This window comes from Oncorhynchus masou, chromosome 30 (assembly GCF_036934945.1).
Source record: "Oncorhynchus masou masou isolate Uvic2021 chromosome 30, UVic_Omas_1.1, whole genome shotgun sequence".
NCBI lineage: Eukaryota > Metazoa > Chordata > Actinopteri > Salmoniformes > Salmonidae > Oncorhynchus > Oncorhynchus masou.
In genome coordinates this window covers 34,898,488-34,914,126 of record NC_088241.1, presented here as the reverse complement: position 1 = coordinate 34,914,126, position 15,639 = coordinate 34,898,488, and the positions used below count along the sequence as shown (strand labels likewise).

Sequence of the window (15,639 nt, the reverse complement as noted above, 5' to 3'; positions counted from 1 at the left end):
AAGATGTTTGAGAGAAGCAGAAGAAGTCTGCATCAAAATGGCACTCTAATCCCTTTATAGTGCACCACATAGGGGATAGGGTGCCATTTGGGACTCATCTGAAGAGAAACCCTCAAACCTCAAGCCTCAGATCTCAGGAGTCCACCCACCATGAGAAAAAATTTCTTCTCTACATGTGCTCCTCTGACTGTTCCAAGCCTCTACCTAGACTGGAGAGACAGAGCTCACTCATCCACGTCACTAACTGACAGCAGAAGATATGAAAGTAATAATGCCCAGGTTAGTGGTTGAAGTCCAAGATGTGGTTGAAGTCCAAGATGGCTGAGTCCATTTTTCCCCCCTCCTTCCTATGTCAACCCCCCACAGAAAAAAAAATTCAGAAACTTTGAGGACTGGGGAGGTAATTTTGAGCTGGCTTCAATTTGGCAGAGGAGAGACTGATGGGAATACCATACAAATTCACTCAGAGAGAGAGAGCAAAAGGAGAAAGTGAAACAGGACTATATCTGTTGAATATGTATCCGTGCGTAAACCCAAGGCCATATCCTCTCAGCTTCTTCTGACACAGAGAGAAAGAGAGAGAGAGTTTAATGGTGACTTCACACATATGTCGCCAATTGGGTCAAGACTTCACCAAAAGCACATAAACACATTTCAATATGTGGTCACACAGTGTTAGTAGGACATGTGTGTTGATATTACACCTTTTAGCTTTTAATACCACGATTCCAAGTTCTTCGTGCCGGAAAGAACGCCAGAGGTAAAGCCTGAGTTCACTCTGCTCGGTCTCACTCTGAAAATACAGCCATCTTGTCCTGAGAGAGTTAGGATATGCTGAGAAAAAAAGCAGAAAAAGCGTTTGGCTCGATGCTCTGCGAATTCTCTACCGGCCTTACGGATCAGCCTGCTTTTCATAAGAACATTGGGACTACTAGCACCAGCCGCTGTCTGGAATTCCCAAGCGAGGTTAAACGGAAGGACATACTGGAGCAGGAACGTCTGATAAACAACTTGAGGCAGGCCAGTTAAAACAAAATGGGACAGAGGAACTTTCATACCCATTCGTTTCATTTTCAGTAAGACGTCGTATTGTAAAATAACCACTAAAACTGTCACATCTTACATGACACTAATAGCCAAGATCGGGATTGTCCTATAATAACATGTTACCCACATTTCCCATATTTACAGTAACACCCCCCCCCCATCCCCACCTCTGGCCCTTCGATTTTGAGGACATTGTCCCCAGTTTTACCAGTGCAGCAGTGGAAACGCCCTGTTTAGGTATTTGTGGGGGCTAGTGTAGACAGTTTAGACAGTGTAGACCAAGAATCATAGCTGAAATCACAAAAGTCTGTGTCTTTCGGGCCAAACACCGGGGTAAAGTCTCATAGTGGAAATGCAGTAAAATGCCCTATACTGGTTGAGACACCTCGACACCCCTCTCCATTGAGTCTCCATGGTGGCATCTCTACACAGGGGGCACTGGTTCCATGTAGCAGTGAACAAGCCTTTTCATTAAAACACATTGCACTACGGGGCATTACTACTAAAGCTAGGCATAGAGAAAAAAAAATGGTTCAAAGGTTACACACGTCGCACTTAAAAAACAAGGCTATACACTTTGTTCTGATCCTCACGCAGATAGTTCTGTTGCACAATAACAAATCCAGATTGAGGAGGCGGGGCCAATAAGAGCAGAGCAGGCCAGGCCAACAGCTGTCATTGTCTTTGTCCGAAATAGAACCCTATTCCCTTTCGTAGGGCTCTGGTGAAAAGGAGTGCATTATATAGGGCGCTATTTGGAACGCAAGCCCATGAGTGGAGGGCTGGCTGGGCTCGCGGCGCAGGCTACTCACACAAAGACAAACAGGACGCTTCCTCTCGAGTGACACTGTGATGAAAGAGATTGTGGTAAAGCACAGTTTGAGCTCGTCTCCGCTGGTGCTGGGGTAAACATCGGGGACCACTCCCTCCATCCCTTCATCCCTCCATCCTTACTGATGGACCAAGTCATTCTGGATTGGAGGAACTCTCTCCAGAGAGAGAGAGAGAGAGAGTGACAGAGAGGCTCCCAAATCCCTCCTTGGATCAACAGTACAACAGTACTCTCACTCTCTCGTTCTCTCGTTCTCCATCCCAGGGGGTGCGTTTCTGTCTTTCTCATTTCTTCTCTTTCCCTCTCTCGCTTTGTCTTTATGTGTATGTGAGTTTGAGAATGTGAGTGTGGAAGTATGTGTGTCTATGCATGTCTATCAGTGAATGAGTGTATGTGTTTATGAACTGGTGACCTCCTGACCCCATCAAGCTGTGAGTGCTGCTTTTGGTACGGGCTAAACCACAAAGGCTGTCACCCAGAAAAAGCTGTTATGTTTAACCCTGCACGGTCCCAAAGGCAGTGAGTAGACACAGCTCATACTGCCTTGTGTCTGTCCTGAGATGTAAACAATGGCTACATAACAGCTGATCCTCAAAACGGGGGCCCCATAGGGGTGCGTGCTCAGTCCCCTCCCGTACTCCCTGTTCACCCACGACTGCGTGACCAGGCACGACTCCACCACCATCATTAAGATTGCAGACGACACAACAGTGGTGGGCCTGATCACCGACAACGACGAGACAGCCTATAGAGAGGAGGTCAGAGACCTGGCCGGGTGGTGCCAGGACAAGAACCTCTCCCTCAACATAACCAAGACTGAGGAGATGATTGTGGACTCCAGGAAAAGGAGGACCGAGCACGCACCCATTCTCATCGACGGGGTGGTAGTGGAGCAGGTTGAGAGCTTCAAATTCCTTGGTGTCCACATCACCAACAAACTAAAATGGTCCAAACACACCAAGATAGTGGTGAAGAGGGCACGACAAAGCCTTTTCCCTCTCAGGAAACTAAAAAGATTTGGCATGGGTCCTCAGATCTTCAAAAGGTTCTACAGCTGCAACATCGAGAGCATCTGACTGGTTGCATCACTGCCCAGTATGGCAACTGCTCAGCCTCCAAACGCACAGGCACTACAGAGGGTAGTGTGTACGGCCCAGAAGATCACTGGGGCTGAGCTGCCTGCCATCCAGGACTTCTACACCAGGCGGTGTAGGAGGAAGGCCCTAAAAATGGTCAAAGACCCCAGCCATCCCAGTCATAGACTGTTCTCTCTATTACCACATGGCAAGCGGTACCGGAGCGCCAAGTATAGGACCAAAAGGCTTCTCAACAGTTTTTACCCCCAAGCCATAAGACTCCTGAACAGGTAACCAATGGTTACCCGGACTATTTGCATTGTGTCTTTTTTACTGTTGTTATATTTATTTACTTATCTATTGTTCACCTAAAACCTTTTTTAACTTAAAAATTGCACTGTTGGTTAGAGCCTGTAAGTAAGCATTTCACTGTAAGGTCTACCTACACCTGTTGTATTCAGCGCATGTGACAAATCAAATTTGATTTGCATCACAAAAGAGACCCTACAGTATTCCCTACATAATGGCACTGGTTTTGACCAGGGCCCGTGGGGAATATGGCACCATTTAGGACGCATGCAAAGGATCACTTGATGGTGATGAGAAAGATTGACATTGATCTCAGTTGGGAGTGGGAGTAAAGAGAGTGAAGAGGGTTGTGTTGTACTCACCGAACCGCTTGTATCCAAAAGACTGTACTTCCTCCTCGTCGGCAAAATCGTCTGTGGGAATAACAACAGATACACGTGTGTTAGAGTGAGGTCCAAGAGAAAAAACACACACAAGCACGGCAACAAATGAACAGTGCATACTCCATTGGTTCCAGAACAAATGCAATCGATATTTATTTTGAATGTAGTGCCACAGTCACACACTGAAACCCACTGCATAGAGTAATAAGCATGTCAGGAAACCTTCGTACGCTGTGTGTCTGCATCCCAAGCGGCAGCCTATTCTGTGTATATTGCACTACTTTTGGTCAAAGTCCTATGAGGAACAGGGTACCATTTGGGATGCAGGCTATATGTATATCAACTCCCCAGCCACCATGGTTAATGATACCTCATTGTACTGCAGGAGGAGTGAGTAACACCCCCCCCCCCCCCAGCAGAGGTCGGGACAGAATGTTCTCCCAACAACTGTTCTGTTACTACTCTGGCTGAGAGACCTTATTATAGAAATCAAGCCTTTAAAGCCTCTAAAACTATCACACAAAGTAAATCGCAAGATCCTGAAGGGACTGTTTCCATAATTATTGGCACCCTTGATGAAAATGAACAAAAAAAGAATGTATGAAACAAATACGAGGGAAATTATATTATTTTATACTATTACAATTGCTCAGAGAAAAAGATTTTGCTTTACAAGTAATTAAAAAAAATCTAAAAAAGATAGGTGTCAAAATTATTGTCACCCTGTTTTCAATTCTCTAGCACCCTCCTGTGCGAGGATAAAGACACTGAGCCTGTTTCGAAAATGATTTATGAGATTGGAGTACATGAGGGAGGGATCTTAGACCTTTCCTTCATACAGAATCTTCCCAGATACTTGATATCCTTCATCCGCTCTTGTGGACTGCCCTCTTCAATTCAAACCACAAACCACGTGCTTTCAATGGGGTTCAAGTCCGAATTAACCATTTAGCTCTATTTCCATGTCATCTGACCATAGCACCTCCTGGAGTTTGATAAACGGCATTGGCACTTGGATTGGAACCGGTGCTATGGCCCCGCACACCAGTAGAAGGTTTGGCGTTGAAAAGCTTATGCAGAAAGGTACCTCATACCTACAGTTAAATATGGAGGTGGATCTTTGATGTTATGGGGATATTTTGCTTCCCCTGGTCCTGGGGCCCTTGTAAAGGTCAACGGCATCGTGAACTTTACCAAGTACCAGGACATTTTAGCCAAAACCTGGTTGCCTCTGCCAGGAGGCGGAAACTTGGCTGCAAGTGGATCTTCCAGCAAGACAATAAGCACTGATCAAAATCCACAAAGAAATGGTTATTTGACCACAAAAATCAACATTAGGGCTCTGGTCAAATGAGGTGCACCATAGCGAATCGGGTGCCATTTGAGACACAGACTAGGTAACCAAATGGATACGGGACACCAACAGGCATTTGTGGCAGCCAGGATACTACACAAATGCCTTTCTCTATAGGAAGGATAAATAGGCCTTACTCAGCACATAGCTTTATCATCGTGGTATGTCATGGAGGCTATAACTCCCCATCAAGTGCCTCTCTCTGTATGGAAAGGAGACAGGAAGACTCCTGTATAAGCCACAGGCTGCGGTTTCTCTGGGTTGTTGACCGTAAACCCTAATTCAACTTCGCTACACGACACTGGAACCCAGCGCAGGTCGGCGGCAGAGAAAGAAGAACATCACTCATAATGGCGAGCAGATGTACACTCTTAGAAAAAAAGTGCTATCTAGAACCTTAAAGGGTTATTTGGCTGTCCCCTTAGGAGAACCCGTTGAAGAACCCCTTTAGGCTCCAAGTAGAAACCTTTTGGTTCCAGGTAGAAACTTTTTGGGTTCTACCTGGAACCCAAAAGAGTTTTCCTACGGGGACAACCAAAGAACCCTTTTGAAGAGAGAGGCAGTGTCGTCTGAGGGCAGTGTGAGTGGGTGGGGGAGGGAAGGGCGACAGAGGTGGGATATGTTGGGCTTGGCAGTTATTATAATTAGCAAATAATGACGCCACTGCTTAGATAAATTAAGAGACGCTCACTAACACAAACTCTATGACCCTGGTTGTGTCCCTAATGGCATCATATATACCCCAAGAAGATGAAGAGGTACATGGGTATGTACCTCTTTTTCCTGTGTGTGATTAAAGCACCTGTGTGTGTTATCTCGGGCTGCTTTGTTCCCCTCTAACCGGGGGCGTTGTCAGTGAGTCACAAACCAGTGAAATACGTAGAGCCAGGTCGCTCTCTTTCATGGTCCTTCGAGTATGGTTCCCGGGAGATCCAGTGGACTACTACCATGTGGAGATACTACTACCCTCTCTGGAGCCTATGTGAACCAGAGAGGGTGCCGAGGTTCAGCATGGACCCAATGTTCCCTCTCCTCGACCTGTGGGATACTATTCAGCACCAGGTGGGGCCGCATCCCCAGCAACCCAGCACGTGGATTGTTCTTCTGCGTTAGAGTGCCGGGGAGTTGCAGCGCCGTGGACATCCCTGCATTTGTGCAGGAGTCCCGTTTTGCCCATGTTGAGGGGGGAATATACAGTCTTCTCAAGTGATACTTCACAGCAGAGGACCAGATCCGGGGCTTCCTCCTGTCAGGGGAGCGATTCCCAGCGGTTTGCAGTGGAGAGCATGGGACAGTCATACGGGGGACAGCAACAAGGGGTTGTCTTTTCAGGCCTGTCACCGTCGCCAGATGTGACTGTGACTATCTGGTGTGACTATAATGCCTCTCCAGCCCCAGCAACAACTGAGAACATGTCCTCGGCCCCCGCTGGTCCTCATGAGTTGCCTGCTATGGAGACTAAGCACACACCAGATGTAATTCCCCATCCCCCCTCCACTGCTGTGGAGTCTGGGAGAGTCCTCTCCCGTGCCCGGGCGGCCTATGCGCTTCCAGTAGCATTGCCACATGGCAGTAAGCCTATGTTGCTGACTGGACCCTAGTCCTCACAGCCACCGGATCATCAACAGCCAAGCTACCCGGATAGCAATCGCCAGCGGCAGAGGCCCTGTCTGCCTCTGACTCTCTGCCTGTCCCTGCACTAGGGGACCCTCCAGCAGCACCGGACCTGTCTGCTGCTACCTGGGCCCATGGGGGGACCGAGCCACAGCACTGTTACCATCTACTGACAGTACAGCTTCACCTGACAGAACCACAGCCCTGGGTCCGGTTCTGTGTGTTCAGGATTCCCCTGCCTAGCGTGTACTGCCTGACCCAGCTCCAGTCCTGGTCCTGCTGTCTCTGCACTCAACCACCAACATGACTGTGGGGGTTGGATCAGACCTCACCGGGGCCAGCCACCCAGACTTCACCCTCCAGTGTCCTATCCCAGGGGAACCACCTATTCCTGCTCCTGGCTGTGATCTTATTCACCACCTGCCCTGGTCTCACCAGCACTGCCTCCTGACCTGGGGGACTTGCCCACCTCTGCACACCTACTCTCCACTACTGGGGCATGGCCTGCCTCTGTGAGGAAAATCCCCCCAGCACCTGGACTTGTTACAGTGGGCTGGCCATACTCCAAAGTGCCACCCGCATGGATGCCTTAAATCCTCTGTTCCCTTGCAGCTCCTGACCTGCAGCTGATGGAGTGACTGCATGGAATAACTACATGGGGTGGCAGGGAGCACCACTACTGACATCTCCGGCAGGGGAATCCTTCCCTTTTGTAAATATGCTGCGCATACTTTAGGGGTGGCTTTTACAGAATCCCCCTGCCGAGGGTGTTACATTTCACTGTTTGTGTGAGCATTTGTTTATTTGCTTTCTGGAGCCACGCTGATTGACTCACCCATTCTCACTCTTTCTTCCCCGTCACGTGAGAGATCAATATCTCCTACAGCTCATGGCTTCAGCCAATCGAACAATAGCCATGTGTCTCACCCTAGTGCACGCTCTGGCCGTGCAGTCTCTCCAGGCACAGATTGGCTAGCCAGCCTGACGCATGCTCTCCAAGGGAGTAAATATTGACTAAAATCTGAACTGTGTTATTCCAGTCTGTGAGTGTGGGTGGATAGAACACAGAAAACATATCCATGTTCATCTTCTTCTGTGTGTGATTAAAGTTCCTTAGTGTGTTACCTGGGGTGGCAGGTAGCCTAGTGGTTAGAGCTTCGGGCCAGTAACCGAAAGGTTGCTCGGTTGAATCCCAGAGCTGACAAGGTAAAAAGCTGTTGTTCTGCTCCTGATCAAGGCAGTTAACCCACAGTTCCAAGGCTGTCATTGTAGATAAGAATTTGTTCTTAACTGACTTGCCTAGTTAAATAAAAGTGTTAAAAATATAAAAATAAACTCTTGGACTGCTTTATTCCCCTCTAACCGGGGAGGGTGTCAGTGAGTCACAAACCAGTAAAATACGTGGAGCTAGGTTGCTCTCTTTCAACTACTTTTGACCAGAGCCCTAGCTGCCCTGGTCAAAAGTAGTGCACGTTATAAGAAAGGTGGCGCCATTTGGGACTCTGTGTCTATGATAGAGAGATGACTACACACTAAAAAAATGAGGGTTCCATGTGGGCCCATAATGCCTCAAAGGACCGTTTGAGCTCTACCGTGGTTCTTTACAGTTCCCAAAAGGGTTCTTTGCTCTTTTAGTGGTAATTAAAATGTAGGGGCTGTGGCTCATTAGAATATTTTGGTGGTGTGGCTTGCTCACAGCTCTTTTTGTGCGACTGTGAGTGAGAGTGTCATTCCAGTTTATGTAATATGTTGTGTTAGGCACCATACATTTAATATGATTGTGGCAAGTGATTGTGTCTTGTAAAATACTCATGTATGGCCTTGTGTCAATCGGGAATTGTTTAATTACATTTACATTTAAGTCATTTAGCAGACGCTCTTATCCAGAGCGACTTACAAATTGGTGAATTCACCTTCTGACATCCAGTGGAACAGCCACTTTACAATAGTGCATCTAAATTACATTTACATTTACATTTAAGTCATTTAGCAGACGCTCTTATCCAGAGCGACTTACAAATTGGTGGATTCACCAAATAAATCAGTATGTGGTTCTCAATCTAAATTCTCTCCTCAGGGACCCCCAGATGTTCCACAGATAGCTCACTTGATTAAATGTGTCAGTTAACACAATAATAACACCTAAGGAATTTGAACAATATAATATGGCTGACCAGAATCAAAAACACTGTATGGTTATTCTACAAAGAACATTTCAGATTGAGAAAGGTTCCTTATAGAACCATTGTCCCTAAAGGTTCTGTGAAGAACAATAAAAAGGGTTCTATATAGCCCCAACAAGGGTTGTAACCATAGCGGAACCTTTTTTTGGTGCAATATAGAACCTTTGTTAATGGTCCTTTATAGAACCTCAGGCAAAGGGTTCTTTATAACACCATACAGGTTCCATTTAGAACCTAATGAGAATTGCTCTGTATTGCACTTTCAAAAAAGGGTTCTATATAGCACCAAAAGAGTCCACTATGGTTACAAGACAAATAACCTCTATCTGGTACTATTTAGAACCATTATTTTTCATGTGCATATGAATATACTGAATGACGTGTCCCATTGTTCCTCGATCACTTCTGAGAGACATATGAGATGAGTCCCCATCTATGGTGTCATTAGGACATGTGTCACAGGGGTAACAAAACGTTGGTGTCCCACAGGGGAGTTAACTTTTTGTAAAAATGCAATAGGCTACATTAGGTCTATACATGGAATCATAAGGAGAGAAGCATATCAATGTAATACACCTCCCTGCCTAAAATATATTAATATTTCCCTTTGAATAACAATTGTGCACACGGTCTTATTGTTAGTATAAGCTAGAACAAAAGCAGCACTGATATACAGTATATCACAAAGGACCTAAAGTAACCAAACAAAAACAGTTACTCAATCAATGCACTACTATAGAGAATGATGCGACTGGCGGAGAAAGGCCAAGTCATTTCACAATACAGCTGAATTCCACACAACAAGCACTTAATCTCATCCAGATGTGCAACACTCAGGCACAGATACAGAATTTATCAAAACCATTTTTTTGGGCTACCACTTCAAACTTCTCAAAACTATTTTAAAGATGAACAAACAGCACCTTGCATAACACATACTGTACCTTTCATGGCGTTGTATAAATCTGTTAGGAGTGCAGAAGAGATGAGAGTCGCTATGTCACTTTTTGTTCATCTCAAAATTCAGTCCAAACGAGCAGGTTTGAATCAGTTGCTGGGAGAACAGCAAACTAAACGCTCGCACAAAAAAGTTCCGATCATCCAAATTCAGAATTTGAGGACTGCGCACGGCCGTAAAATGTTAATCTCGAACATCCCGTTAGAATCCCATTGTTCCGTTATTTGCCCACACTGTTGGATAAAATCTGGATAGAGAAAGTTAAATTTCCCCGTATTCGTAATATTTCGTGTTGCGCTGGAAAATGCACCCGTGGCTTGTGTTAGGTTATATTAAATATGGCTCTTTCCAGTGTGCAGCGCTGACCACAATCACAAACTCACAAACATTTTCGAGCCGAAGGATGTCCCGCGTCTGCAGCTCCGTTCTACACACCCCACACACTCCTCGCTCTCCTCAAAGGTGAGGATGCCTTTCAGCGCAAACTGTGGGATACCTTGAGAAACTGCTGGCAAGAGATTAGATTACTGGGTGAAAAATCTGGTACCCATTACAGACCATTTCAAAGGGGTTGGGCAGGGGGGCTAAACCAACGTCACTGGACCTGCCAGCGATTTTAATGCATTGTGTTTTAGATGTTGCATTCTCTCTCACCTCAAGTAGGATTTTGATTGGATGTTAGACAACATATTTGGAATGTTGAATCTCGATGCATGCTCTCTCTCTTGTATGCATTACAAAAAAAGATTGCCGTTTTGAAACTGCCATAAAAGTGCATTAACTGCAGTCTACTGTGGTATTTCGAAACAGTACTTGCAGAATAACTGCAGTGACTATTATCAAAATTAGGAGAAGTTATCACATACTGCACTCTAACTGCAGTTACACTGCAAAATTACTGCAGTAAAAAAGCTGCTATTTTTGGATGCAGTATTTGTAGCATACTGCAGTGTAGTGCAGATATACTGCATTTTGACTGCAAACTTTTTTCATAAGGGATAAAGTTGTAAAATGTCTCCACTACTACCAATGACTATTATCACATTTGGGAGAAGTTATCACAGCTGGGGGTGTGGAATGCCATACCATTTCATTTAGCCTAATGGGAACCCAAGCATAGAACATGCCCTCTCTGGTTTGTGGCCCCTGAAACCTCTTTGCTCTGCAGAAGCAGTCCCACTGATCAAAGACACATGATTTTCTCAGGCTAATTAGCACATCAAAGCCGCATGTTTTACTGAGAGTCAATGGGATACTACTTCTGGGGTGGCAGGTATCCTAGTGGTTAGAGCGTCGGGCCAGTAACCCGAGCTGAGAAGGTAAAAATCTGTCGTTCTGACGTCATTGTAAATAAGAATTTGTTCTTAACTGACTTGCCTAGTTAAATAAAGGTTACATTTAAAAAAAAACACAACTTTTCTGGTTGTCCCAAAATAATAGACAGTCACCTACATTTGGCTCTTACGTCCACATTGAACAAAGTATCTAGTGTCTGTGTGTGTGTGCAGTACGCTCCCTTGGTGTTCACCCTCAAGCTGATCCTCTGGCACGCACTAAGTCGCAATCTGATTCTACAAACAGATCGATCTCTGACAAAACAGGCAAGGTTGACTCGACTCTGAGTCCTGTAGAGTCCTCTGATCAAAAGTAGTGCACTATATAAGGAATAGAGTGAGATTTGGGACTCATCCTTCTTCTCTTTGGATAACGGAGCCCATAACCCAGACTAACCCAGGCTCAGTGTTAAGGGCTGGAGTGTATCAGATTCCAAACCTGCCTGAAATAATTTTAGGGGTCATCCAGTGTTTTTCTTATGGCTGCAAAACTGTTGTTTTACTATGAGCCATAATTGCAGTTGCAGGCTTGTATTAGGCCCCAGGTAAAGATCAGAGTGGCAGGTAGTATGTAGACCAGACTCCTGTCTCTTTCAGAGGTTGGGACCTCATTTGCTGGGTCAGGGCTCTTAGCAGTACAGAACGTTCATAATAACTTGGCTGGAGATAGATACCACATAGGCGCTATAAGTTCCACATTCTTCACTAATTTAGTCAAGGAACGTGCTCTAACACCCTGGACCAGCGCTAGATTGTCACATGATCAGAATTATATAAACATGGTCAGAAAGTGAAAAGCAAACATCATTCACACACCCAGAACGACTCACACAGAAACACACATGCACAGACCGACTCACACAGAAACAAACACACACAGAGCACAGCGGTGCTGCATGCATGGTGGCTATTGAGGCGCCTGAGTGAAAGGAGGTTCCCTTTCAGTAGGTCACTTCATTTAACATACTATGGGGAGTCAACAATCAATCATATACACCTGTAGAAAACTGAAATTACGTCCAACGGGCCAAATGGATGCCAAGCTTTTGGTGGCTCGGCATCCATGTTGTAAATTTGGGTCCTGGTATCGGTTTTTGTGTTTGCTAAAAGCTAACTACTTTCTGCTCTGCTTGTGTAGCCAGTGCTTCCTTGCTTGAGCCAGTAGTAAGAGTAAATTCAAAAAGGCTAACCAGCTGAGTTTGAACCTGATGGTGCCCTAGACCATGTAGCTTCACAATGAAAATGAAAGATACTCACAAGTGCTGTCCTGTTTGCTTGCAGTTGAAACACGCTGAGAAAGCTTTGGCTTGGACCAGTTCATGTGACCATTGTCTCTGGCTGGGTTCAATTTCCATTGGGTGTCAAGTTGACTTTGTGAGAAAGATTGTGGCTGTTGGCGAAGGGTCTTCCGGTGAAGCAACCTCGGGAAAAGGGGTTGTCTGAGGCCGGGAGAGAGCAGCAGCGGTGGTTGAAGTTGATATGAGGCTCATTCCGGTTTCTCTGGCAGTGTTCAGAGTTCGGATTCCAGGAATGATATACAGCACTATCCCTGGTTGGCTCTGGAGAGTTTTCAGAGTGTGAATCGGATGACAGCCCATGGTAGCCTAAAGCCCCTGCTTTGGGGGGAGAGTGAACCATTGGTGGTTAATGCGCCTTTGATGGAGTTGTGTCGTAGGGCAGCAGATCACCTGGGGGTGGATTGGTCATCTTCTCACCTGCAGTGGAGTTCCTCCAGGTTTGGGGGAAGGTATTTACCTATTGTCCCTGCAGCGGTGAAGCGTCGCTTACCCCTGTTTAAAGATTTTGCCGATGAGCTAAAGGCAACCTGGGATTCCCCTCGTTCACCCAAACTGGTGCTACCAGGTCATGGCGGGTTCATGAATGTAAAGGGTATGTATGGAGGCAGAGCTCATTTGCGCACCACTGATGGATGGAAAGCTGGCGAGTTACTTAGCTCCAGAGGCTAACAAAGGGGCTAATCTTAACACAATGCTTTATAATAAACAGTGCCGGGTCTTGGTGGATCAGTCAGACTAAGTGTACAAGTTTGAGGATGTGGCACCCCGGTCGTTGAATGTTGTCACAATGCTTCAGATGTATCATATCGATTTGCTGTAGGAGCAACGTGGATGCGGCTCTACTTTCTATGGTACTTTCTATACTCTATCTCTACGAAGTGGAGAATGCACCCCTCTGGGTGCCCAGATATGGTTACCAATTCGGCAGGTCCAACGTAGATCTTTATGCATCGCAAGAAAAACGTGCATTGTTGTCTGTTCTTCTCAATGAGGGATCTGGGTGCTTCGTTGGGAACGGATGCTTTGGTGTATCAATGGCCTTTGGAGAGGGTCCGTGGAGGCCACTGTGGAGAAGGTCCGTCAGAAAGGTCTGTTGTTGATTCTGGTGGCTACCCGTTGGCCCAGACAACCCTGGTTCCCGATGATCATCCACCTGTTGGGCGGGGAACCGTGGAGGGTTCCGTGTCATCAGGATCTATTGTCCCAGGCGCATGGGAGGGTTTGGCACCCACAACCGCAGACATGGGATCTGTGGGTTTGGCCCCTGAAAGGTTGAATTTGACGGCGAGGTATTTATACTCTCAAATTTAATTAGCACGTGCACCCTCTATGAAAGGGTTGTCTACGTATAGGTGGCGCGCGTTTGAGGGTTGGTGTCAGACTAAAAGTGTTTCCCCTTTTCAAAGCTCTTTGGAGGACAGATTTTTGAGCACGGCCTTTCTTTTTCCACATTGAATGTTTATATGGCAGCTATCTCGACGTGTCATGTAGGGATTGACGGCGCTACCCCGAGGTATCATCCTTTTGTGGTGCGGTTCCTGAAAGGCGTACGTCAGCTCAGACCAGTGTCTAAGCCTATTGCACCGACCTGGGACCTGGCTTTGGTCCTGAACACTCTGTGTGAGCCTCCGTTTGAACCAATGGAGTCTGTGGACCTGAAGGTCCGTTCTTACGAAATTGCCCTACTCATGGCCTTGTCGTCGGCCAAAACTGTTGGGGATATCCACATGCTGTCAGTACACCCTTCCTGTGTGGAGTTAGTGCCTGGCGACTTCAAAGTGATCTTACATTCTAATGCAACTTTTTCTCCCATGGTTATGTTTATGGCTTACAGGTCCCTGACTTTCGAGCTGTTTCCTTTCTCACCTCCTCCGTTTGCTTCCAGTGAACAACTGAGGTTGCATGGCCTGTGTTTACGCACATACACTGATTCTACAAAACATCTTTCCATGCCATAGACTGATCAGGTGAATCCAGATGAAAGCTATGATCCCTTATTGATCTCACTTGTCAAAGGGGAGGAGACAGGTTAAAGAGCACCTGAGTGGCGCAGCGGTCTAAGGCACCTGCATCTCAGTGCTAGAGGCATCACTACAGACACTGGCTGGACAACCGGTCGTGATTGGGAGTCCCATAGGGCTGCGCACAATTGGCCCAGTGTCGTCTGGGTTAGGATTCGGCCGGGGTAGGCCGTCATTGTAAATAAGAATTTGTTCTTAAAACCTTTTTGGGATAGGGGGCAGCATTTTCACTTTGGATGAATAGCGTGCCCAGAGTGAACTGCCTCCTACTCTGTCCCAGATGCTAATATATGCATATTATTATTAGTATTGGACAGAAAACACTCTAAAGTTTCTAAAACTGTTTGAATGATGTCTGAGTATAACAGAACACATATGGCAAGCGAAAACCTGAGATAAATCCAACCAGGAAGTGGAACATCTGAGGTTTGTAGTTTTTCAAAGCTTGGCCTACCGAATACACATTGAGATATGGATGAGGTTGCACTTCCTAGGGCTTCCACTAGATGTCAACTGTCTTTAGAAACTAGTTTGAGGATTCTACTATAAAGGAGGGGCTCATGAGACCTCTTTGAGTCAGTAGTCTGGCAGAGAGCCTTGGTCTCATGACGCGCGCTCCCGACAGGGTTACCTCTCGTTCCAGTGCTTCTCTGAAGACAAAGGAATTCTCTGGTTAATGTTAAAAACATCCTAAAGATTGATTCCATATATCGTTTGACATGTTTCTAAAGGACTGTGATGGAACTTTTTGAGTTTGTCTGGATGAAGTGCCTGCGCCTCATGAAGATGGATTACTGGGCTGACCACGCTAACAACAAGTGGCTATTTGGACATAAATGATGGAACTTTATGGAACAAATCAGTCATTTATTGTCGAACTCGGACTCCTGGGAGTGCCTTCTAATGAAGATCATCAAAGGTAAGTGAATATTTATGGTGTTGTTTCTAACTTTGTTGATTCCAAAATGGCGGATATTCCTCTGGCTGTTTTGGGTTCTGAGCGCTGTTCTCAGATTATGCTTTTTTGAAATCTGACACCGCGGTTGCATTAAGGAGAAGTCTTTAATTTAATTTAATTCTTTAATTCTGTGAATAACACTAGTATATTTTATCAATGTTTATTATGAGTATTTCTGCAAAATCACCAGATGTTTTGGAATCAAAACATTACTGCACGTAAGGCGCCAATGTAAACTGAGATTTTTGGATATAAATATGCAAGCTATCGAA

The 15,639-nt window shown here is 45.8% G+C and overlaps 1 protein-coding gene across 1 annotated transcript in view; it reads right to left on the bottom strand.

The window, feature by feature from the left end:
• Nucleotides 1–10,370, bottom strand: part of LOC135522576 (collectin-12-like) — a 53,243-nt gene extending 42,873 nt beyond the window's left edge. Inside the window, exons 1-2 of the mRNA XM_064948972.1 lie at nt 9,743–10,370; nt 3,627–3,677 (exon numbers count right to left, since the gene is read on the bottom strand). Of these exons, the coding sequence (XP_064805044.1) occupies nt 3,627–3,677; nt 9,743–9,749 (58 nt within the window). The 5' untranslated portion in view covers nt 9,750–10,370. The remainder of the gene's footprint in view (nt 1–3,626; nt 3,678–9,742) is intronic.
• Nucleotides 10,371–15,639: the final 5,269 nt, after the last annotated feature.